The 24,389-nt window shown below is 45.8% G+C and overlaps 3 protein-coding genes across 3 annotated transcripts in view; 2 read left to right on the top strand and 1 right to left on the bottom strand.

Moving 5' to 3' along the window:
• Nucleotides 1–1,541: 1,541 nt before the first annotated feature.
• Nucleotides 1,542–2,805, top strand: LOC109759929 (transcription repressor OFP8). The gene has a single exon (XM_020318758.4). The coding sequence runs from the start codon at nucleotides 1,719–1,721 to the stop codon at nucleotides 2,400–2,402; it is 684 nt and encodes a 227-aa protein (XP_020174347.1). The 5' UTR covers nucleotides 1,542–1,718; the 3' UTR covers nucleotides 2,403–2,805.
• Nucleotides 2,806–9,481: 6,676 nt separating this feature from the next.
• LOC109743888 (transcription repressor OFP13-like) lies at nucleotides 9,482–10,387 on the bottom strand. The gene has a single exon (XM_020302973.4). The coding sequence runs from the start codon at nucleotides 10,385–10,387 to the stop codon at nucleotides 9,680–9,682; it is 708 nt and encodes a 235-aa protein (XP_020158562.1). The 3' UTR covers nucleotides 9,482–9,679.
• A 13,459-nt stretch (nucleotides 10,388–23,846) lies between these two features.
• The window catches only part of LOC109743899 (uncharacterized), a 3,345-nt gene continuing 2,802 nt past the window's right edge, over nucleotides 23,847–24,389 (top strand). The window contains exon 1 of the mRNA XM_020302985.4: nucleotides 23,847–24,031. The gene's annotated coding sequence lies outside the window, so the exon portion shown is untranslated. The remainder of the gene's footprint in view (nucleotides 24,032–24,389) is intronic.

The following is a 24,389-nucleotide window of genomic DNA, read 5'->3' as shown; positions in this document are numbered from 1 at the left end:
ATCTGACTTATTATTAGCAGTTTCCTCATTTCTACTCATCACTAGAAACCTTTTTATGTGGCATCTTCATACCATAATATTGGAGCATCCACAAGGCAAAGCTTAAACATGGGTGTCGGGATTTCGATCCTAGCTGGTGAGCAAGTTGGGAGGTAGAATCCCGATCTCTTCTATGGCGTCGACGCAAAAAATAGGATTGGACACTTCTTTTTGTTTGGCTTGCGGCATGAAAATCAGAGTGGTTGGTCGTTGGTGTTTACCACCTTCTTTTAGCTCCTTGCGTTAGTCAGGAGCGAGTAGCTTCTTTTTTTATTTTTGAGTGTTTAATTTTTGGTATGTAATCTATTTAAGCGCCTACTTAAGTGTCCTGCGATGAAAGATGACTCTACTATACAACATCGGCGGTTTGTGCATTTCTCCTCGCCACTTCTAATAAAAGGGAGAAAACCCAACCATGCATACATTAGTTGACCTTGTGTATCATGTGTTGTTTGAAATCTCTGCAGAGTTGCAGATTAACTACGTGTTATTTCTCACCCGCAAAAAGAAAACTGTGTTATTTCAATTCGTTTGATTCGGTATATGTACAGAAGTCCAGTAAAATATTCTGGGAGGGTATTAGATGCAGTTTTATTGGCACTTCACGTGTCCATTCGATCAGAAAAAGGGTTTATTTCCGGCGGCTATGTACTGATCGTACGTGCAACCTGCAACAAGGCCTGGTTAGGTTTTTTGTCAGCTAGCCAGCCAGTGGCAGAAAGTAAATAATTCTTTAAAGCAGCCGAGGAGGGGAAGAATACATATATAGCAGAATAACGCCGATATGATGCTATAGACCTATTTTACTTTAAAAAAGAGCCGATTGTTCAGCCAAGTACTGCTGTGATTTTTTGTTTTCTCAAGGAAACGGTACTGTGGTGGCTTGGGAAAAGAAAAGATCTGTTGAACAGAGACTCGACAGAGAAAGATTGGCGCTCCGCTGGGCCAGCAGCCAGAGCCCGGCCAGCAGCATGGCCAGCTTGTCCTCACATGCATACAGTCGGTCAACTCAGCAGCAGACTTTCGTCACATTACCAAAGCCGTGACAAGATCTCATTTTTTACCGCCCGAACCACACCATGCCCTCCTGCCGTCCGACGTACCCCCTGCTCTGAACTCGCTGCGCAAAAATTAACCGCCCACTGTCCAGTCACACTCACAGGGAGCCATTGATGCATGCAGCCGCTGACACGATCCTCCTCCCCTCCCAGGATCCAATCTGGATGAGTAGTATCTTGCGGCCATGCACTGATGACTGATCGACGACGCTCACACGCATAGCAATGGCGTCGTAGCCTGCTGCCTGCTGCCGCATTCCACACGTACACGCCTGTTTCTCGCGGCATGCATTTTCACTTGCACGCTCCCGGCTCGTTTTCACCCAGGCCGACGTATAATTATCCTCTTCACATGCCCGTCCTCCTCCTCCCCGGCCTCGCCTCACTATTCATGTCACGCTCTCTTTACTCGCCCTCGCCATTTACTGACCTCACTCACGCTCTCACATGGCGCCCCATTAATATATAGCGCCACCACCCCCCGCTCCAAGCTCCAAGAACTCCACGCACACTCCCAGCTCACTCGCAGACGCACTGCCCGGTGCACCTTCCTCGCTCTAGCCAGCCGCCAGCCAAGCGAGCTAGCCCGGTAGGCCGTGCGGTGCTCACTGTTGCCGCGCCATGTCGAGCAAGCCGTCGTCCAGGAGGGGCAGCTTCGCGCTGCGGCAGCCGCCGGTGGTGGACGTCGGCTGCAACTGCCGCCGCCCGAAGCTCTTCTCCAGCCTCCTCTCCTCGTCCTCCCTGCCGTTCCGCGGCCGGGGCGGCAAGCCCAAGTCGCCCAACGCCTCCTCCACGTCCACCACCACGGCGTTCACGGCCACGACGCTCGGCGGCCGCAGCGGCACCACGGCCACCTCCGCCGACTCCGCCTCCTGGGGCCCCGCGTCCTTCACCAACAACTCGCTGTACGAGGACCCGGCGGCCGCGCGCCGCCGCGGCCAGGATGAGCCGGAGCAGGAGACGCGGCGCCGGCGGAGGCAGCGGCGGCGTCGCAGGCGCGCCGCCTGGGACGGCGGCGGCGGCGGCGCTGGGCACGGGGAGCAGGAGGCGGAGGCGCACGGGCGCGTGGCGCGGGAGAGCGTGCCGGTGGCGGTGGAGTCGGCGGAGCCGTACGAGGACTTCCGGGAGTCGATGGTGCAGATGGTGGTGGAGAAGGAGATCTACGCGTGGGACGACCTCAACGACCTGCTCACCCAGTTCCTCACCCTCAACTCGCCGCGCCACCACCCGCTCATCCTCCACGCCTTCGCCGACCTCTGGACCCGCAACGGCCTCTTCTCCCCTCCCTCGCCGTGCCAGTTCTAGCTACCCTCCTACCACTAGCTAAAAGCTAGCTAGCTGCCGCCGGTCAGCATTACACCGCCACGGCGCCATGCACGCACGCACCCACCCCAGTATTACTCCTGTTTACTATTGCTTACTGTAACCATTAGTGTTGTAATTCCTACTAGCACCTGATCGATCGTCAGTCTGTTAACTAGCTAGCTACCCGTGGTACTAGCTCCTCCATGTCCATCACTCCATGGCCGGCCGGGGGAGGTTATTAATGGAGATCCCGGTCGGCGAGATGGGTCTAGTCTTGAGCTCAAGCTAAGCATGATGGTGTAATCCAAATCAATGTAACCGTTATTCATGTAATGTAATGATGCGTGCGCGTGGCGCCATGGCGTTGTAATGATATAAGTAACTGTTTGTGTTTGTGCATCAAGTATGTGCACTAGTTATGCAATCGTTCACTGCTCAACCTTTTCTTTTTTGTTGAAGAAACATATAGTCACTCATCTTTCACTGTTTTACCGACATGCCACTGGACCGCTGGCCATTTTTACCGCTGCTTTTGTTGCGATTCATTTGCTCACCGTCCTGTCAACTCGTGAAATATATGTACCACTCCATGTTGTCACGTCCAATCCCTTTTCGTTCTCGTGCATGCGTACGTGCGTAGTGCATGGGTTGGTGCGACCGTGCGCGCGCGCGCGACGTGAACCAGGTGCAAAAGCTGCTGCGCCCGAGGCTGATTTGTGTTCTCGCTGGGTCCGTTGGCTGGCTCCACCCCTCCGGCGCCCAGTTGTTTCACTGTGCGGGCGAGCTGACGGGTGCAACGACAAGCAGCTGTGCCGCTGTTGGGGCCTGGATGAGATTGGAGTGGATGGCAGGCGTGCGAATCAACGGCTGGATCTCGCCACAGTGCCCTACCACTGTGTCGGCTTCATTGCGTCGGGGCCTCCGGCCTGCTGCCCAAAAGGTCGACGGAGCCACAGTGCCGGCTCGTCTCAGCGTATTCATTGGGGGTAAATTTTCACTGTACGTCTACGTGTACGTCTTCTGTTGCAGGATAATAATACTGTTCCTGCAGGCTGGTGCCAACCACTCCTGGATCGGTCGGTCGACGATCGATTCATTAGAGGTTCTGATTTTATGGCGCCACAGGAACCGAACACTTTAGTAGTAGCAAGTGGCAAGGCTAGCTACAAGATACGTACGTGCTATGGGTGTCAAATTGCATGATCGTATTCATTGGCCGTCCATAAATTTAGAGACCAAAGCCGGGCGCCAAAATGCTTTGATGCTTCGGATTCAAGCGAGAGCAATTTGATTGATTGTTCAGTACGCTAGACCAAACTTTCGACCCCCTGTTTCAAAAAATGAGGTCAAGTTAGCAACAGCAGTAGCAGTACCTACCGTGGTACTCAGAGTACATGTAGTCGTACCGCGGCAGTAACAGGACGCGACGCAACTGAATCCCCTTCCCCCGCCTCGTCCGTGTCCGCTCAAACAAAAGGAGTGGCGAGTTGTGAGATGTGACTGATTGATAAACGGACACGCACTAGTGCATCACAGGTGCTGAGGTGCGTAGTACGGGGAATACGTTTGATCCCGCGTACTGTAGCACTACAGGTATAAAAGTCCACATGAAGCCGTACAGAACTGAGAGTACGAATACGTATAGTAAAATGTACAGTTGGACGCTGTGTTCCACTGGGGTCCTTGGTAGGATAGCGCTGGCTGCACATGCACGCATGGATCGAGCGGCGGACGGTCTCTGGTTTATGACCGCGACAGGAGCAAAGTTATACAGTACATACTGACATGCATACACATGTCAGACTGCATGACCGTATTCATTGGTCAGGCTGGCGTTTAGTACAAATGAAATGAAACCGCCCAAATACCTCCACTCCTGCATGCTTGAGGTATACTCAAACAGTGGGCTTTCTTTCTTAGCAAGGGGACAAGGCAACACAGGAAATCTGATTGTTCATTACGCCACACGAAACATTGTCGTCCTCCCATGTTTCAGAAAAGTAACGCTGTGAAGTTCATAACCTTTCACTGCTAGTCGTCTAACAGCCCACCTTAAGTCCCTTCTTGCTTCGTTTGTGTCTGTTCCAAAAAATTAAAAATTTGCGCGGGAACGACATGACATGACATGTGCGCGCGTACAATACAATATCTTCCCCGTACCATATTTGTACGCCAGGTATAAAAGTCCGCGAACGTGCAGTACAGAACTGAACGTGCGTACACTTTGTAACATGTACTCTACTACTAGTAAGTACTACACGTGCCCGTAGGGCCGTAGCACAGGCGACGATTTACCAGCGGCTAAGTTAAGAAGCACGCAAGACGGCGGTGGAGCCCATGCATGCGTACGCCCCCATCACGGGACAAGGCCGGGCCGCGAATGAATGAATGGCAACTTGCTAGGCCGCCTCGTCCGCATTCGCCAGCCGGCAAGCCAGCCCGTTCGGTCGGCCGGCCGGCCGGCTGGCGGCTCTCCTCAGGCGGTCGTCCGGGACCCTGACAGCGGTCAGTGTGGGCGGCGCAAGCCGCCGAGCTATCGCGCCCCACCGGATCCCGCCGTAGCCGGAAGTCTTTCTTTCTCCGCTGCGGCGTCCTTGTCCGGTCCAGCCGCGTGCGCGCGCGACGGGGCAGGGCTGCGGCGCCGGGAGGCAACACGTCCATCAATGCTGACAAGGTCTTAACGCCGGGAGGTCACGGGGGGAGGCCCGGCCGTACGCTCCAAATCGCGTGACCACGAGACGCCGAAGCGGGCGGCGGGGAGAGGCCCGGCCCGTCGCCGTCCTCCCCGGCCGCCGGGTGACTGTGGGGTGAGTAACCCGTGCTCGCTGATCCTGATCGGGCATATCCTGTGACGTCTAGGACTCTAGGGCACGCGCCGAGAGCATCATAATGGGCTTGCGGCTCGTCGCCGTCCAGTTTTGTTTTTCCTGTGGGTTTCTTCTTGTCCTTGTTGAAGAACGCGGCAGGGTGCACTAATGGTATGGTCTTGTTCACGGGGTGGACTTGTTCTGTGATTTCATTGGCCTGACAGAGTCATGCATAGGCGTCAACCTGTACTGTTTGCAAGTGCTGATGTAGAGGTCTTTCGTCCGTTTGCAACTAGGGAAAATTTGCTGATTGCTGTCAGGTTGACCTGTTTTCCTCTTATGCATTATATGAATGTATACTTCCTGTTCATGTACCGCCCGTATGTTAGGTTGAAAAATGGCATGCTACTCAGAGACGTTTTCCTTGCTCCCTGTTTGTGGTTTAAACGGAGGCAAACTGTAAGCAACTCCTCGCTGTTGTAAATCTCACGATGAAACACCCCGCAATTTTTCTGAAAAAAAAATCTAACGATGCTACATTCGTTCTCCTTCTTCCCCATTTTCCAGTAATTTTGGGACGACATTCATACGTACTGATTCTTTCTCTTATGTGTAGTGATTCTTTTTAGAACTCGTACATACTGAATCGAAAAGGCTTGCCGTTGATGGTCTGTGCGCTGCATGCTCAGGCTCACGGTTTGCCAGCGTGAGCAATGGGAGCTCCTAATCGGTGCCTTCAGTGCCCGTTACGAGTTAATCGCTAAGTATTGCCCGGCCTATGAATCGCCAAGTTCGTACCTCGCTCGCAGGACTCACACCTGTCATTTGTTCGTTCGCACAGCGGCACAGCTCACCATTTTTTCGCTCGTTATGTAGAAATCTATTGGTCTAGGGAGAAAAACAAAGTTCACAAATTGAAAAACGTTAATCGATATTGAAAACGTTCTCATTTTTTTTAAAAAAAAAACAAGAAAACAGGGACAAAAATGAAAAAAAAAAAATATTGGTTCATGTTCGTTATTTGAAGAAGAATACAAAGAAGGTATCTTGCACAGAGGAAAAGTTTTCCCGGGTGGTTACCACGCTTGTACATAGCTTGTGAGGTGCGGTGTTCGAATTTCCACGGTGCTTAATTTTTGAAAGGAAACGGGCGCTTAAGGCGCCGTTTAGGGAAATGCCGCGAGCAAGCTCTAAAGTTTTTTTTTAGGGGAAACGCTGCTATATTCTAAAGCTCAATGCCTCCATCAGAGGCCAGGTCTGAGCTTACAAAATCCGGCGCAGCATGGCGCCAAATGTGACATAAAGAAGTACAGCAACCCTCACTAGCAAGTCTATGCGTGACTTTGTTTGCGGAGCGGCGAACCCATTTAACTTTGTGATCCTGGAATTGGGCTAGCATCTCCTTGAATAATCATTGCCCCAGCAGGAATGTATTTCGGGGCTTATAGGGCTAGTTTGCCCATCCCAAAACAAGCCACAAGAACGTCTCACCTCAAGGAAGCCCTAAATGGGCCGGCCCATAAACAAGCAGGACCAAGGACATCAGTTTTTGTTCTTTTTATTCATTTTGTATGTACATTTTTGAATTATAAATACATATATTCCTCACAGATTCATGAACTTAAGTTTTTAGAAAATATTCACCGTGAATTAGAAAAAAAATACCACATTGTATAATGTTGCCTAGTGTAATTAAAAAAATGTTGGCAGCATCAAACAAATGTTGGCAAAAATCATAACATGTTCACATGTTAAAAAAATAATGTCACATTGAGTAAATATTTTTCCTTTCTTTAAAGTAATATCATGACAATTATATATATATATATATATATATATATATATATATATATATATATAATTGTCATGATATTACTTTAAAGAAAGGAAAAATATTTACTCAATGTTTATTTAAACTTTCTTAACATGTATTCTTGAAAACTATCAAAAACATGATTTGATAAAAATGTTTAACTTGTATAAGATATGATTTATATTCATACAAAAATGTATTATGTCTATGAACAAATTAAAAATCAAATCATAAATTTGAAAAAAATGTGAATCATGTATTTGAAAAATGTTAAACATGTAAAAAAATGATCCTGGTATAGAAAAGTTATAGATATGTGTTGAAAGAAACCCAAAGGTAACCGGTGAAAACTGAAGAAAGAATAAGAACAAAAAATAGAGATATAATAGAAGAAAGAGCTTCAAACAGTGAAAAAACCAATAATGAAAGCACAGGGATAAAACTCACGCTACAGGTACAGTACTGGGTTGGCCCAGTAGCATTACCGTAGAGGCGGGCCGGAGCTACGTTTCACTGTAAGCGAGATATAGATTGTCTAAAAAAGCGAGACATAGCTCCCATGGACATTTAAGAGCCAACGGTTGTATTTCATATTAGTCGCCAAAAAATCGCATTAATCATATTTTTTTATCTACTACAAATTTTAAATGATTTTTCCAAAAAAATATATTATTTTTTATTTCTCTCTTACTTTTATTCATCCATCTATGTTTTTTCCTCTGTTCTTTCATTTGATATGTTAGCATGTTCCTCCTTTTTTTTCAAGTATTGTTACATGAAGAATTAACCTATTGATTTTGTATCCAATTTTCCATGCCATTTCGTTTTCCTTTTCTATATTTTTTATATACATAAACTTCTCATGACAAACTTTCTCTTTTTCTCTAGTTTACTTTGTCCCAAATAGTAAATATTATCTTTCACTTCTCCTGTACCATGTTCACTTTCACATTATCCCACAGGTAGCTGCAATTTGCTCCACAAAGATAATTTTTGTTCCAATTTGCCAAAGTATGTGTTTCACTAGACACTATTTGATGTGATTTGTTGCACAAGAAATATTATTTTGTTTCACTTTACATATTGTTTGTATCCATAGAAGTCGTGATGTGTTCCACGAGCACTAAAAATTAGCTCTATTTTATCTAACATTTGGTCTCAATTGTAGTGATGAATTGTTATATTTCTATTTTGGTGTGGTTTTGCAACAAGCAATATTTATGTCTTGAGCATGAACTTTTTGTTCTACCTAATCCAAGTACATGTTTTAGAGCATGGAACTTCTGTTCGACCTAATCCTAATAAATATGGTTAGTTTGTAATGGTAAATTGTGTCATTATATGGCAGCGACTATATATCAGTCACTTGATTTTTTTATCAGCCGATTTTGCGTGCTCGTCGTCTTCTGCTTCCTCCCCTTTATCTTTCTCCTCCCACCCACATCGGCTTGCCCTCCGACGCATGCCTAATTGACGTCATCGCTACCAGTGGTGATTCTATGTGTAAGCTATGGGGTCAGCTAACTCGACAACCTTTTTTTTATTACCCACTTAGATTTGTTAATGTTTGTGTAGAAAATTACAAGACACAAGATAGTTTAATGTACTTGAACCCACATCACTTTCGAGATGGCGCTGCCACTGCCCGCCACCTGAGATTGATGGCGCCACTATGCGTGGCCTCGTTGCCTTGCTCTACCCGAACCGCCTCCTCCATCCATCTTCCACCGGTCAGGATATCCAATAATCCCACCCCTACCCCCGTCCATCATGCACCCATATCCGTCATCCCTCTACCGAGCTTCCGCCGGTGCCTGTGCGACCAGTCGTGTCTTTCTTCATCTCTGGTTCGATTTTGCCTCACCCTCGTCGGGGGTGTGATGGCCTCCCGCCTCTGGCTTGATGCAGCGTGTCTTGGGAAAATTGATTGACGCGTCAATTTCTCTTCATGCGTCTGTGGAATTGGAAATGAGTTCACATATACTCCCTCCGTTCCAAAATAGATGACTCAACTTTGTATAAGGTTAGTACAAAGTTGGGTCATCTATTTTGGAACGGAGGGAGTACACTGTATCATTATCGTCGACGGTTGTGTTTCTGTCCATAACTGTGCTGATTTGTTATTTATTTTTTTGCAACGTGCTGATTTGTTATTTTCTCTTGAAACATTCTGTGCTCATTCCCGCGTTGGACGTTTGAGTTTTGACATCACAAACTCACCGTATACGCTAGCGCACAAATTTGGTACAGTACTCCCCAACTGCCATCGTGCTGTACGGTAGCAATACTATTTTGCTTTCATCGTAATCACTGCAGGTTAACTCCTAGCGAGCAGTACACTCAGGTGGTCCTTCACTTGCACAACTACAGGATCTTTTACTGCACTCTCGAACGACGTCGTGAAACCATCACCAGACGTGCAAACATCGATCCATCACATGTTGGCACGAGATTTCAGCTACCACAAAGAAGGCAGTTAAAATTAAGTACGTAACTTTCATGGTCACGCACGTTCTCGATCGAGCTCGTACAAACAAGTGTTCGGCACGTACCGACGTGATCTACTCACTCATCTACCACACCCCGCCATCATTAGCTAGCTAGCCCGACAAAGCTCACTCTCACCACATTAACCATGCCAGGGAAGTAAGATTAGTTTACTGATCCCCGTCCACGGACGCGCAGGAGGAGCTCCGGGACGAGCAGGAGGAGCCGCGGCCGGGGTCGGCGACGGAGACGATGACGTCGACGAAGGCCGCCACGATGGCGCCGTGCGTGTCCTTGCCGTTGGCGCGCAGGTACCACCCCAGCATCTCCTCCAGCCAGCCCCAGCCCCAGCCGCCGGCCCCGTGCGCGGCCACCATCTCCTGCATCGACGCCCGGAAGTCCCCGTACGGGTCCGCCGACTCGAACGCCACGGCCAGGCCGCCCACGAACGCCTCGCGGGCGCCCGCCGGCAGCTTCTCCTCCAGTATGGAGCTCGTGGCCCCCGACGCCCCCGGGTCGAACAGGAGCCGGTCGGAGGAGCGGAGCGGCCCCACGACGACGGCGTCCTCGGCGCCCGTGACGACGTCGGCCCCGCCCTCCGCCGACGCCTCGGACGCCGTGGAGGGGCTGTCGGAGCAGTCGCGCCGCGTGGAGGAGTTGGTGAAGGAGCTCTCGGCGGAGTCGAGGAAGATGGAGGCGAGCGTCCTTGCGCCGGGCGGTGGTGGCGCGTCGTGGAAGGACCGCGTTCTCGGGTGCTTGCAGGACGGCCACGCCCACGCCGGCGCCGCGGCCGGGTCGCCTCGAGGTGGTGACGGCGAGGCCTCCTCCTTGGCCTTCGTGTGGAAGAGGGAGCTCAAGCCCAGCTTCCCGATGACCATTGTTGTGCCTCTGAGCAGGAGTGGAGCTGACACGGAGGAGGAGAAGTGACAAGGATGAAGAAAGGTTTTGGTGCGTATGGTGTTTTCAAAACCGGTGCTCCGGTTATATCTGACTGCCGGCTGTGGTAGTTTGGTTTTAAATGAGCGCTGGGAGGGCAGAAGGCTAGTACAGGAAATAGGGCATCCTCTGTCACACATACACCTACGTGGAAAATGGACTTCTTTTCATATACCCTATGCAACAAATGCAAACTTTCATAACTTAGCACTATTCTTCGAGGGAAATTATTATTTTGCGCAGCACGAGGGTTTTTGCTTCTGAGCTCAAAAGCAACTCCTCGAACAGTAAAATCCCAAAAAAAAAATCAAATAATCATAATTGTGATTTTTTTGCAAGAAAAATTGTTTAATGTTCTACATATGTGAAATTTTCGTTAGAAAAAACATTCCTAATGCTCTGGGCTAATAAAACAAAATTGATGGTTCAAAAAGACTATTTTTGAAAGCATTTTATAGTGCTAATTTTGTTATTGTTCCTCTGACCTCCACGTATGTGATTTCATCATGAAAATTGGCATGTAGGAAGAAGAGCATTTGAGCTTGGCGTTAGAAGGGCACTTTCGTTGTTTCGCCGGCTATACGTATATCACGTTATTGTGCAAAGAGAGCACAAACCACACCCATCTATATGTTAAGACCATTACATTCAACACTAAAATCCCATTTCTTCTCTAGTCGATAAGACTAGCCCGCCACCACTAGATTTTTCGTTCCGTTTTCGCTAATCTATATTTTCGCCCGGAACAAAAATATATAGAACACCCATATTTTCATTTCAAATGGAAAAAACATTAGCACCTCAAGGTTCCACCTTTTATTGTTTTGTACGGACTTGTATGGTTTGTTAGTAATCATAGAGAAATCCTTTTTCTCCAAAAGAAGTGGTTCGGTTTTCTTTTTGCAGGAGAAAAAGAGGGTTCAATTCTGAATAGAATAAAATTGTCCCGTTGTAAATTTAAACAATACATAGATTCGTTTCTTTGGAAGCGGGGATCTTGGACGAACATTAATACATGCCATCTAGAACTATACATTCCATTTTTGCGAGGTTTTAACATTTTTTGTGTCATGCAAACATCGTTCCTTAAAGAAGATGATTTGGCCTCCTTACACGACAACCACGTGGAGATCTTGATATCCCTGCCAAAATTAAAAGGCAAAAGTACTTTTATTCCATGCTAAACTATGGACGCGGTTCATTTTTCTCCCAAACAGCCGTGGATCCATTTAACCATCTAACTATCACTACTAAGGTACATGTGCATTGCATTTAGGTGCTTAGATGACCAGAGTTATGAATATCGACATAGCACATTATAACAGGTAACATGTAAGTTTGGAGTCATATATGCATGATGTAGATGTGGAATTATATATACAAAAAATTGGAAGACTACATGATAATGCTACACAAAACTCATGTGAAATTATATGACAACAATTGTCTTCAGGTATCTAGTATTGCAGTTTTGAGTAGCTAGTATTGCATCTACAAAGACAATACAATTTATGAATGTATTTCCTAGCCTTGAACAAAAAAATCCTATAGTAAAGCGAATCTCAATTCTTTTAGAAAAAAACTTGGGGGGGGGGGGGGGGGGGGTTAAAGGATGGAAGAGTCTACGACAAATGAGAAGTGTATGTGATGCAAGCTTTGTGTTTATTGTGCATTATTTTTCTTGATGTATGTATTGTGCATTGTAAAATCATACTATAAAAAAGGATGGCAACTTTTTTAGAAGATTTTTTTGGACAATTTCAATATAGAAGGTTCTAGAACAAATGAGAATGCTTGTGTTTCGAGATTTGTGCATATAGTGCATTGCATAAATCATAAAGTAAAAATAATGTGAATTAATTAAATGTTTTTTTGGATAATTAAAGCACGAAGGATTCTAGAAGAAAGGAGAAGTGCCTGTGTTTTGAGGTTGTGCATTGTGATTAAGGTCAAGAATGGAATATTCTAGATAGTACATGTGGCCGAATCCGATGGAGTGAAAATGACATCCAACGGTCAATAGTGCTCGGATTTGCCACCTCAATGCCATCGAATTAGATTCATCCCACAAACAATTTTTTGAAACGAGGTCCCTTAGGTCCCTTCAATAACAAGGGTCAAAGAGAATTGCCCGGTTAATTAACAAAGACCCAAACGAAAACCGTTACAAGACGCCCACATGAAAGGGCACCCACCGACCTATCTATCCACATGACCCATACACATTGCAAGGAGAGGGCACCGTCAAGGTTGCCTACAAAGTCATCGTTATCACTTCTCCTCAAGCAAGTGACTCAGACTTCTTCGCGGACGACCCATCAGGACCACTCCAACCAGCAATATTCAAAGTTATTCGTACACTGTATGATGGTATATGGAGGTATAAATATAGATATCCAGTAGCACTTTAGCCCTAGTGAGTTTCCGTAAGGCAAAAGCCATTTCTGTGTTTTTCTTATAAAGTAAAATAACATGTATGTAGTTTGTGGCATCAAGTGAATACAAGTAAAACTTTCTATAGAAAAATGTCGCCCATATATATGAGTAAAAACATGGAGTTTGCTTTAGACTCCTTTTGGAGCTTCTATTGTTGGAGCATATATCATGTTAATTGGAATTACCATAATTGATTATTATTGCAGATGTTTATTGCAGTTGTTCAGTGGATATTTCATTTCTTTTGTGGTAATAATTTGTTAGTGTGCATCCTTGACGTCTTGAGTTGCTCTTGAGATCATGTTGGTGCAAAGGCTGAGCGTAATTGATATATCCATAATATTAATATATTCTTCTTATTCAAAATAAAATAAAATATATGTTGCGAAAAATCATTTCTTTATGCAGAATGCAATATTTCATATTTTGTGGCCAAGCACTGCACGGGTATAGTCCATCATTTAAGTTGCATTAAAAGTATGATTCCTTTTCGATTTTTGAAATATACTACTGCGTATGATTTTGTCATTCTTTTTCCTTTTTTGCGGAATGATTTTGTCATTCCAAAAAGAAAAAGAAACATATGAAGAGGTAAGTATTGCTCCAAGGTGTTAAGGGTCACGGGTTAAGTGAGCCCAAAAATGTGAAGAGAAAAGTCAGGCAGGCCAATAAAAACAGGGTTTTTTTTTTGCATGGTAATGCATGTCTCATTCATATAGAATAAAGATCAAGTTACAAGGCACGTAAGCACCGACCATACATAACTGAAAAGATAGGAAAATCCTATGCAGAATACCAGCGCCTATCCCTTTTCTTCGACACCACCGAAGCGGCCACCAAAGGATAAAAAGACAGATCACCTCTTCACCCAAGCTCGATGAGGCTCCATCGCTGATCAGCAGCTTTACGGACCTCCAAAGTAGTTTGCTAGAAGTAAAACCATAGTAAAGAATCAGACCAGGGCAACATGTTCGTTTTTCTGATTGGCAAAATTAGACACAAGCGTGGCGACACATCCGTCGCTCAGGTGATCATCCAGAGCGCCTGTGCGCGCTACAGAGACAGGACGTCCGGACAGGACAAGCCTGATACATATGCAACCATCGAAGCTGAAAATGCTGCTCCTACTCCTACGTCGTTTCGCAAATGGAAATCTGAGACCGACCTTCACTAGCACGGGTGCATGCAAAGGGTCTCGTCTTGTTCTCGTAGAGAAGCGAAGCTCGACCCCGGCCGGGTTCTTTGCTCCTTCATTGTTCCTGTGCAAGCGCAGCACCGTAGTCCATGCATGTCTTGCTGCCTGCTGCGGCACTGCAGGTGATGAGGGGCTCTTGCCTGTTTGAACCTTGATTTTTCTCACGTGTGGCTGGGGCGGCTCTTCCCTGTACCTGATGGGTCCATTCGTGGGTGAAAAGATCGCTTGGCGTGCGGGACAGTGAGTAGCTACTACGTGACCTACGTCGCTGCCACGCAACGCATTGATCATGATGCAACCGGTCAGAGCGTAGCCCGCTGCCAAGTCTCGCCGCGAAACCGTGCATGGCAAAACGTATGTGCAGACCCCGGCAGACTGACCGGCCAGCCCAGCCACTTGCATTTACCCTGCCTGACCCAGGCGAGAGCACGTGAAGTGGAACGGATAGCTCGCCCTGGCCCTGGCTCCCCGCCCTTTATTCCTTGACGCCATGATCTTCCTCTTGATGCATTCATGCTTCGACATCACTCCGGTGGGAGAGTAGATGCAGGTCTTCAGGATGCATGTGTTCCGTTCAAAATTTCAAGATGGTGTGCCTCGTCTGATATGCATCTCTGTGCTCATTCATGCCGTCATTTATGATCGCCGTCCCTGACAAAGAGAGGCTTTGTTTTGCCCACATCATCGGCGCCGTGTTTGTCGTTCTTGTCTGGATGGACCATCCCATTTCTCGATTTCACGCTTTGGCCCTGTGCGCTGGTGCTTGTCTATCCGTTCCGAGCCGTCAAAAAAACGTACCATCTGGCCGCGCCAAAAATGCACGGGAGGCCGCATTTGCACTACAGGGACGCAAATTTTACCGACTTCTGGGCCCATTAAACTGGCAAATTTGAACTAACTAGGAGCACATACCTACTCCCTCCGCAAAAAAACACACACTCTTATAGTACTCCCTCCATTCCACAATGTAGCGCTTCCTCTATCCCCGTGCTTCAACTTTGACCGTAAATTTAACTATCAAAACCGATTGCGGCGGGAGCAAAAGTTATATCAGTGAATTCGTATTCGAAAGAAGTTTTTAATTATGTAACTTTTTCTCCCGCCGCAGTCGGTCTCGTTCGTTAAATTTATGGTCAAAGTTCAACCTCGGAAAGCGCGGGCGCACTATAATTTGGAATGAAGGTTGTGGCAAGTACGCTCTGCCCACGGCCGCTCAGTGCGCACCGCCAGGAGCCGAGGGCGTTGCCAGGTGCGTGCATCCGTGCATTAGCGCAGACAATGGCCGAGACGGGACAGCGTATCATTGAAAAGTCAGCTGAAACTCTTGGCACCATCGATCTTAATCACTTCTTCTGGACAAAGAGTCCTTTCGACACTATCCTCGCACGAAAAAGACGGGACGATGTACCATGGTGGTGGGCCCCTTCTCCCCCTTAATCACCGAGACGGGACAGTGTATGTGGTGGTGGGCCCCTTCTCCCCCTTAGACTACCCATAGTGGGAGTAACATAGGTAGTAACATCACATGTATCTAGATAAATAGATGATGTGGCAAGCAATAAATGAAGAAAGAGAGGCATGTGGTAACATAGCTAGTTACTACTAGTATGAGTAACATCACACATATCAAGGCAAGATGAGTCTATAGCCTAATAAATTAAGTGTTGTATGTTACCACACATATGTTACTCTCCACTATAGAGATAGTAACATAGAGTAGTAACATGGGCATTGTTACTACTCTATGTTACTACCCATTGTGGCTAGTCTTAATCACCGAGACGGGACGTCGTGGTATCCCCAGAGAGGTCTCACCCTAGAGCGAGGATGAGACGGACAACGATGACATGGCAGCGGCGTCATTGACAGAGGTGGTTTCGAAGCTCGAATACTCGGGTGTGGGGAAGTCATCGGTACTGGAGTTCGGGACGGGGTTTAGAGGGGTGGTCGAGGTAGGGAGTAGGGACAACCCACTGGAGGAAGCAGCTTGGGCAAGGTGCGCGACAGCGCTTGCCTGCCGTGGTTTGCAGAGGCACATGGTAAGGCCGGGGTACACTTGCGGCTCGAGGAGGACGATGAACACTACCGAAGGGAAGAGGGAGAACCCATGGCCGTTGGATCTGAATGTAACCTTTTCTTTTAAAGTTGACCAACGCATAGATAGTCCAATCTAATTCTGCAGGCTTTCGCTAGCGAAGTCTCCGACTATTCTCCTCTGCTTTAGGACTCTAAAAATCGTTACACTGCTCAACACATTTTCAGATTTGAGAATGCTTGGATGCTTAGGGGATGGCTTTATAGATTTTTTTCACAAATTTTGAGGTGATGAATACTATGGATCTAAACTAGACAGATGGCAAAGATGGTGGGAATACTTAGGAAAAAAGTTAGGGGTGGGATATAAATGCTGATCCCTGGTATAGGAAGATTAAACATGAAATCTTGACCGAATTAGGCAACATTGATAAAAATGCTGAGATTTTTGGCCTTTATGCTTCTGGTAGACAAGAATAGAAGGAGCCTAGAGAGCAATTGGCCAATATTTTGACACGCGTCGAATTAAAATGGTTATAGAGATATAAAGATTAAGAGATTAAGGAAGATATATGTAATACTAGGTAGCAAATGGCTGGAGAAGAAATAATAGAATCACTAATTTGACACAAGAGGAGGGGTTAATTGAGGGATAGGAGTTGTGTATGTATTGTGGTACAAGCTTATAGTTTTACATTCCTTTGCAAAATTGGGACATGCCTAAAATCTCTGGCAGTCTTGCTAAAAAGCATACTGAGACTTTTTCCATGGAAGAACTACATAATGTAATCTTTTAGATAGAGAAACATAAAAGTCTAGGTTCTGATTGACCTTGTCCCCATTTTTAGCCAGAGTTTTGGAGTGTGGTAAAAATGGGACCTTAAAGGTTTACTTGATGATTTTCATAATGGGACCTTAGATATTGCTAGGCTTAATTATGACATTATCACTCTAGTTCCAAAGATCTATTTGGTAAAAATGATGCCAAACAAATTCTAGAATTTTAGTCCTATTTGTGTCCTGAATGTTAGTCTCAAGATTATCACTAAGGTGCTCACGAACCTACCAAGCAGGGTGGTTGATCCTGTCATTTCTCTAACTCAAACTACCTTTGTGAAAGGTAGATCATCATGGAAGGTGTAGTTGTTTTACATGAAGCTATGAATTCCATTGGCTTTAAGAAACACAATGGTTTGCTATTTGAAGTAGATTTTGAAAAGGCTTATGATTAAAAAATAAATGGCCTTTTGTCCACCAAATGCTCATGATTAAAGGTTTTCCTGATATATGTCGTGATTGGGTTGTGGTAACCATGAGAGGGGTCCTGTCGAGGTTAAGGTCAGTGACATGTCGAGGTTAAGGTCAATGACGTCGACGGAGGAGATGTCCGCCGGACCGCCGGGTTTCGGGCGATTTCGTGTGGGACCTTATTGTCAGCCCGACGTGGCGGACGCGCCCGGACGCCCATATCCGCCCTAGATTTGGGCTGAATATGAGTGGTGTCGGTCAGCACAGGCGTTTGAGGTGCCCGTTTGAGCTGTAGATGTTGTTAGATGATAGCGCTGGAGATGCCCTAACCCCCAGTTTTTAGCCGCGGGGCAGGCCACGGGAAAGCAGCACAGGGGTCCGACGCAAAATCCACGGAAAAGATCGTCACAGTCCACACGGAGGCCAGGCTTGTCTTGTATAGTAGCGACTAGCGAGGCCAGGGAACAGCAGCTGGACAGGCTTTCTTGCGCCGTCCCATGCAAGGTCGATCCTCGCCAGGGCTCCATCTCCATGAATGCTGCCACTGACTCTTCGGCCTTGGACATGATTACGGGGCTGTTTGGTTTGTGACTAACTTTGCCAAAGGTTGCCACATCTAAGGTTAGGCAAATTTGACTAACTTAGGTGATTGTTTGGTTCAAGCCATACCTTAGGCAAGCCACACTTGAGCCCCTCATGGCATACACACAAAAAATGTGGCAAGATTCCCTTAGGTTTGCCAACTTGTGACTCTTATTTTAATGAATAAAGCTTAGGCAAGGTTGGCAAAAATGTATGGTAAAGTGTGGCAATGATAGGCCTAGAACCAAACGGCCCCTATATTTGTCCATGGCCGTGACCAGTGCCCGCCGCTGCTACGGCCAGATCACCCTGTCCACCGCCTGAGACTCTGAGCGATAAACAGAAAATTACCACGCCCTCGTCCTCAAAACCATGGCGCATGCACATGCACTGTGTGGCTGTGCCGCTGCGCGCCGGGTCAAGAGGGACAACCCGAAAAGGCACTGGAGGCCTGAGCGTGCAGCGAGGAGCTCTACACGCACGCATGGCTGCCGCGGCCGGGCGGCGAGCCTCCTAGCTCGTCGCACGCTCTGCGGCTTTGCATGGCGCGAGGAACGCGGCCATGTGGCTGCTTGCGCGAGTACAGCGGCGCTGCCGCTGCGGCCACCAGATCAGCGATCATTAGCCGGCGCGGCGTCCGACGGGGCCGAGGCAGAGGGCTCATGATGGGGGGCGGGGCTCCGGCGATGTGCGCCATCCGGACCCGTTTTGACCTGCACCTGCTGCTGCCATACTCTGACGGACGGCTATGCCGATGCATGCAGCATGCACGCATGTGTCATGTCATGTGCACGCCGACATGTTTTTGGTACTCGTTACAACTCCGAGTACCTGTCAATCGCAGTCTTTGTACCTCGGGGAAGCCGAGCGCGATGACAATTTTTCAGGTGGTACCGCCGAGGAGTGGCCAGAGATGAGCCAAAAATGGTGGACACGGTACAAATCATGAAAACTTGGCCGCGTTCGGGCAGTGATCCGTACGAGAGCGGAGGGGATTTTCAGGTGATGGAGACGGGTTGGCGCTAGACCCAAAATGGGCGGGGAACGGTTGCTTCATCGGCTACAACCGCACAAGGGCCACTGTGCTGCTGCTACTATCGTTCCGTCCAGTTCAGTCCATCTACAGCTCCGGTAGACGCCGCTTGCTAGACGAAAGTAAGCGGGTTGACAAGACAGGTGATCCGATGTTCACGGCTCGACAGCTTGTCGTCGGTGTGCTCGGCCTTCGGCGGCCTGGCGCGAGTCCACGGCGAGTCGACCGGGAACAGCCTGCAACAGTGAGGCCACGCGTGTGCGAACCCTGTTAGTTTAACTAGATCAAAATGGGCCGGGGTGAAAATGAACAAAACTGGCCCTTATATGAAACTTTAACACAAAATGACCTCAATTTAAAAATATTTCACGAAATGGCCCTCTTTTGCATGACGCCCGCAGCTAAAGCGCCATGCTAGAGAGCACGACGCCCCGGGCTAGGGCGTCATGGTAGCATGGCGCGCCGGCCTAGGGCGCCATGCCAAATAGCATGACGCCCTAGCCTGAGACGGCATGCTACCTAGCATGGCGCCCTAGCTCCGGGCGTCATGCAAAAGGGGCCATTTCGTGAAATATTTTAAGATTAGAGCCATTTTGTGTTGAAGTTTCAGATAAGGACCAATTTTGTCCATTTTCAGGCGATGGTTGCTGCATCGGCTACGAGATCCAGCCACTGTGCGCAGCTCGTTCCGTCCAGTTTAGTCCGTCTACAGTACTACAGTTTCCGGTAGGCCGTTTTTGGTGGACGAAAGTAGGAATGGAAGCAGGCCGGCGAAAAGACAAGTGGTCCGATGTTCACGGATCGACAGCTTGTCGTCGGTGTGGTCGGCGGCGTGGCGCGAATCCACCGGGAACAGCCTGCAACAGTGAGTGAGGCCACGCGTGTGCGAACCCTGTTAGCGAATAGTGAGCCCAGCATTGGCGGAACAAAGTCCTCTCAAATTCCTGCCCAGAATTTCACCAAACGTGTCACGGCCCGAGCAATCCAGAGACCTTTTATTCAAACGAAGGCGTTCTTAGGAATCCAAAAACATGCTTTAGAGCACCTGCGCCCAGGCCTTTTTTATCGGAACCGGATCCTCTAACATTGAGAAGGAAAGTCACGGTGCTACAGTGTTAGCATAGTGTAAAATAAAGAAGGGAAGTTAGAGACTGTTGGTAGGCACTCCCTCCGTTCCACAATACATGTCCTCCATTTGTCAAAAATATAGATATATCTAGACATATTTTAGTATATAGGTACATCCATTTTTGGACAAATGAAGTCAAATATTTTGGAATGGATGGAGTAGTTACTAGGTTGTTTACTGTTGCTATTTATTGTAGATATAAATAATTTAAAATTAATTTTATTTTACCATCAATTTGTTTGTATGTAATTACTATAAATGTACACATTAGATCATCAATTTGCAAATTAATTTTAAGTCATGTTAGCCATAATCATATATGGATAGAAAGAAAGAAAGTTAGGGTATTGTAGCTTCTCTAACTTTCCTTCTCAATGTTTGAGAATCCGATTCTCTTTTTATCCAGCCACCCATTTCCTGCGCACTGATTCGTGCAAGTACATTTCCCCTTTTTGTTTCTCTCGTATAGAACATGTCTTGAAGTTCAAACCTTTGCAGAACAACAAAACTTTCTAACTAGAGACTAGGATAAAACTTTTAGAATTTTTGGTCCAACATAAATATAATAAATAAGCTTTGTTTGATTAAAAAAAAATCTTATTTTTAGTAATTGTGTCGGACCAAAAATTCTGAAAGTTTTAATCCCAGATTCTAATTAGAAAGCTTTCCTGCGCTACAAAGGTTTGAACTTTAAGACATGTTCTATATAAGAGAAACAAAAAAGAGAAAATTTCATGTAAAAAGTTAGTTGTGTCGCACAAATCTTAAAGCGACTTTAGAGAGCCAGGATAACATGGCTCGTGTGCAGGTGCTCAAAAAATCTGCATCCCTTAGGAATCTGTTAGAAGGCTGGACACTAGGAAGTTAATTAGGGGTCTCATCGAGTCAGTCAGCTCTCAGTCATGCTTAATGAGAGCTAGTCTAGTTAGCCAAACACATAAGCAAACACGCTTGTCAGAAAATGCGCTGGGACCTTTGCTAATTGATTTACAACTAGCTCTCCAATTTAAAAAAATGAGATTAGTTTATACAACTCGTGGGTTGCTTATGTGTTTGGTACACCTAGTTGCTCACGATTGTCCCGGGATACAATGGAAACAAATCTTAATTAGTTTTTTCATGAAGAAGTATATGTATAGGGAAAGGAAAATCCGTTCATTTTTTCCGTCGGAATGCCATCCGGCTAGGTTTTTTTTATCAATAAACACAGTTACATTGTTTATCATTACTAGTAAGCTTGCACGTGCAACGCACGTCTCAATTTGCACATGCCTAAGTAAATCATGACGAACATGCATTTAAAGTACCCAAGATTAGATCAACGGTGGGCAAAGGGACCATATATTGCTCATGAAACGGACTATGAGCAGGAAATAAATATAATATAAAATGAATAAACAATTGGTAAAAGAGCATATGACCACAAATAAACGATGAATTCTGGTGGAGTATATCAAACATAACGTTTTGGACAACAATGTCCAACCATCTTTTAACTTATATATGTAGACTCACTTTAAATCTGATTGTGAGATATCTTCTATTACAAGGCGCTAATGCATAATAATAAAATGGAAATGGATTATAAAAACCAAGCAATAAATCCACTTGTACAACACTATCGCATCTCCATTGAAATGTACTTTATTGTCTTCATCCTATTTATCCTTATTCACTACTGAAAAGGTATTGAGCTGCTCATTGGTCCGCATGCAACATTGGAGACCAATACTTTCATAGTAAATCAGTAGAATAGAAGATGATTCGCAAGCATGTCTCATATTTGCCATATACTTTAAGTACTTACTGACAATATAAGTAAATTATAACAAAAAACAGGCAAGATTACATTTATATATAATACGACATGGTACCATACTTTACAAGTTACTTTTGTTAGCTAGCAATCAGAAAATTATAGATCTCAATTGAAATAAAACGCTAGTACAGCAACTCAAGAACCTATTCAGCCATGTTGACACCAACCAGCAAAAAAAGTTTGCTAAACCTGAAAAATAAGTGAAGGATAGAACACCATGCCGTGAAATGCAACCTGTAAATTGCACTGACCAGTAAAATAGATATAACCTATGCCCATAGAATTAGTGAGAAGGGCGAGATAGTGTGCTACTATGTCAATCTATTTTGAAACACACTGTTCAAGATCATCAGAAGATAAATGTGTAGTCAAGTAACAGCATACCTCTTGCCATCAAGCATGATAGTCCACCATAGTATACCACAGAAGCATGCATGTTTCCATCAAAATACTATACATGCGAGTCCAGAAATACACAACATTTTTAAGTTACAGTGCCCATTTCTAAAAAGACCACATATATAAAAATCGTTTTTTAGAGGATAACCTCAGTAAAATGTACGCAATATCATGAAAATCAATCAATGAGAGCTAGGATTATGAGGCAAAACTGACAAGTGACTTACACCTTGTTTAGTACAAATATTTAGTAGCAAAGTTCAAGATTTAATCCATGCATGCCATATGATTTCCGATGAAATACCTTATTTTGGACAAAACCATCAGCAAAGCCCACTGCTGAGAACAAAGCTGAGAGAAAGCCTGCAAAAATAACATAAATAATCAAGAGTACTAATGAGCATATTTTCCTTAGAACAAAGACTACCATGAAATAACATTGAAGATCAACATTTAGCCATATGTACTTTCAGAAGAAACTCGTACCCACATAAAACTATCAAAGGAAAATCTTGCACCATTGCGATCAGTGGTAATAAAAATTAGAACTCAACTCCATAAAAATTAGAACTTCAGAAGAAATTCATAGGAAGAAATGGGCCGCGCGGCGCGGCCCATTTCTTCCTTTTTCTGTTAAAACTGCATCAGTCGATGAAAAGGGGAGCAGGCGAGCGCGATGATTCAAACCCGGGACACCTCGTCTGAGAGAGCAGCGCAGTTACCACTCGGCTACGAACGACTGGTTGTGCGTAAACCTCTTTTCTCTCTTTTATTGTTTCACCGGGTCGCAAGATTTTCTTCTTCTTTTTCCATTTTTCTTTTCTTATTCCTTTCTTATTTTTCGTAAATGTGCGAATTTTAAATCATAAAAATCGATGAACTCTTTTACAAAATTGATGAACTTTTTTTCAAATTGATGAACTTTTTTCCAAATCGATGAACCCTTTTTCAAAATCGATGAACTCTTTTTCAAAACCGATGAATCAAAATCGATGAACTTTTTTTAAAATAGATGAACTTTTTTAAAAATTGACGAACTCTTTTTCGAAACCGATGAACTTTTCTCAAAATCGATGAACTTTTTTCAAAATTGATGAACCCTTTTCAAAATTGATGAACTTTTTCAAACTTGATGAACTTAAAAAAAAAATCGATGAACTGTTTTTTTTTAATCATAAAAATATATTCATGAACTTTTTTCGAAAATTTGATGAACCCTTTTTCATTAAAAAAATTAACTTTTCCAAAAGAAGAGTCAAATAACTCAAAAATCTAATAAACAGCGCGGATAGAATGGTTATTTCAGTTTTCGCGTTGTTATGAATCACGTAGCGCTAAGCAGGTGTGGTGGTTAGCCAAACATTCTGTGAGTTCTAGCTTTCACGGCGCGAGTTCGACTCCTCGTAGGAGCATATTATTTTTGTCTTTTTTCGCGAGACAATCGATGGCGTCGCGCGCGATGGGCCGGCCCATATATGCAGGCGCGTGGGCGCCGGAACCTCTCTAAGCGGCGCAGAAGGCGCCGATTAGGAGGTCTCCTGCCGGGCAGGCTGACGGACACGAGCGGGGCGGGGAAAAAAGACGGGCACGAGGGGGACGGAAAAAAAAAAGGGAACCAGCGACTTCGGCAGCCACCCACGGCGCCGGCGGGACGACGGCGGCTCCAACGCACCATCGTTCCTGGTCTCCACCGTCTTTGCACCTCTACAAGGCATGCGCTCTACCCCCCCCCCCCCCCCCCCCCCCCCCCCTCTCTACCGCTTATTATCTGCCGTGCGTATGTGCCTCCAAATCCACATCGTGCTCTGAATAATCAGGCTCGCGTTGATTGATAGGGCTTGATTTCGCTCGGTTCTGGTGTACGATATAGACATGGTACAACCTTCGATTGAAAGCCCCAGGTTGGGTGGAATTGTCTGATTTCTTATGCCTTGTTCGGTTACACCTCTCCTCAAAGGGATTGGAGGGGATTTTGACTTGTAGGGGATTGGATTTAATTTAATCCCCCTCCATTCCCTGTCAACCGAACAAGGCCTTAGAGATGGATTGGTGGCATATAAGACCCATCT

Source organism: Aegilops tauschii, chromosome 3 (assembly GCF_002575655.3).
Source record: "Aegilops tauschii subsp. strangulata cultivar AL8/78 chromosome 3, Aet v6.0, whole genome shotgun sequence".
Classification (NCBI taxonomy): Eukaryota; Viridiplantae; Streptophyta; class Magnoliopsida; order Poales; family Poaceae; genus Aegilops; species Aegilops tauschii.
The sequence above is the reverse complement of the archived record's forward strand: the minus strand, read 5'-3'. Positions and strand labels throughout refer to the sequence as shown.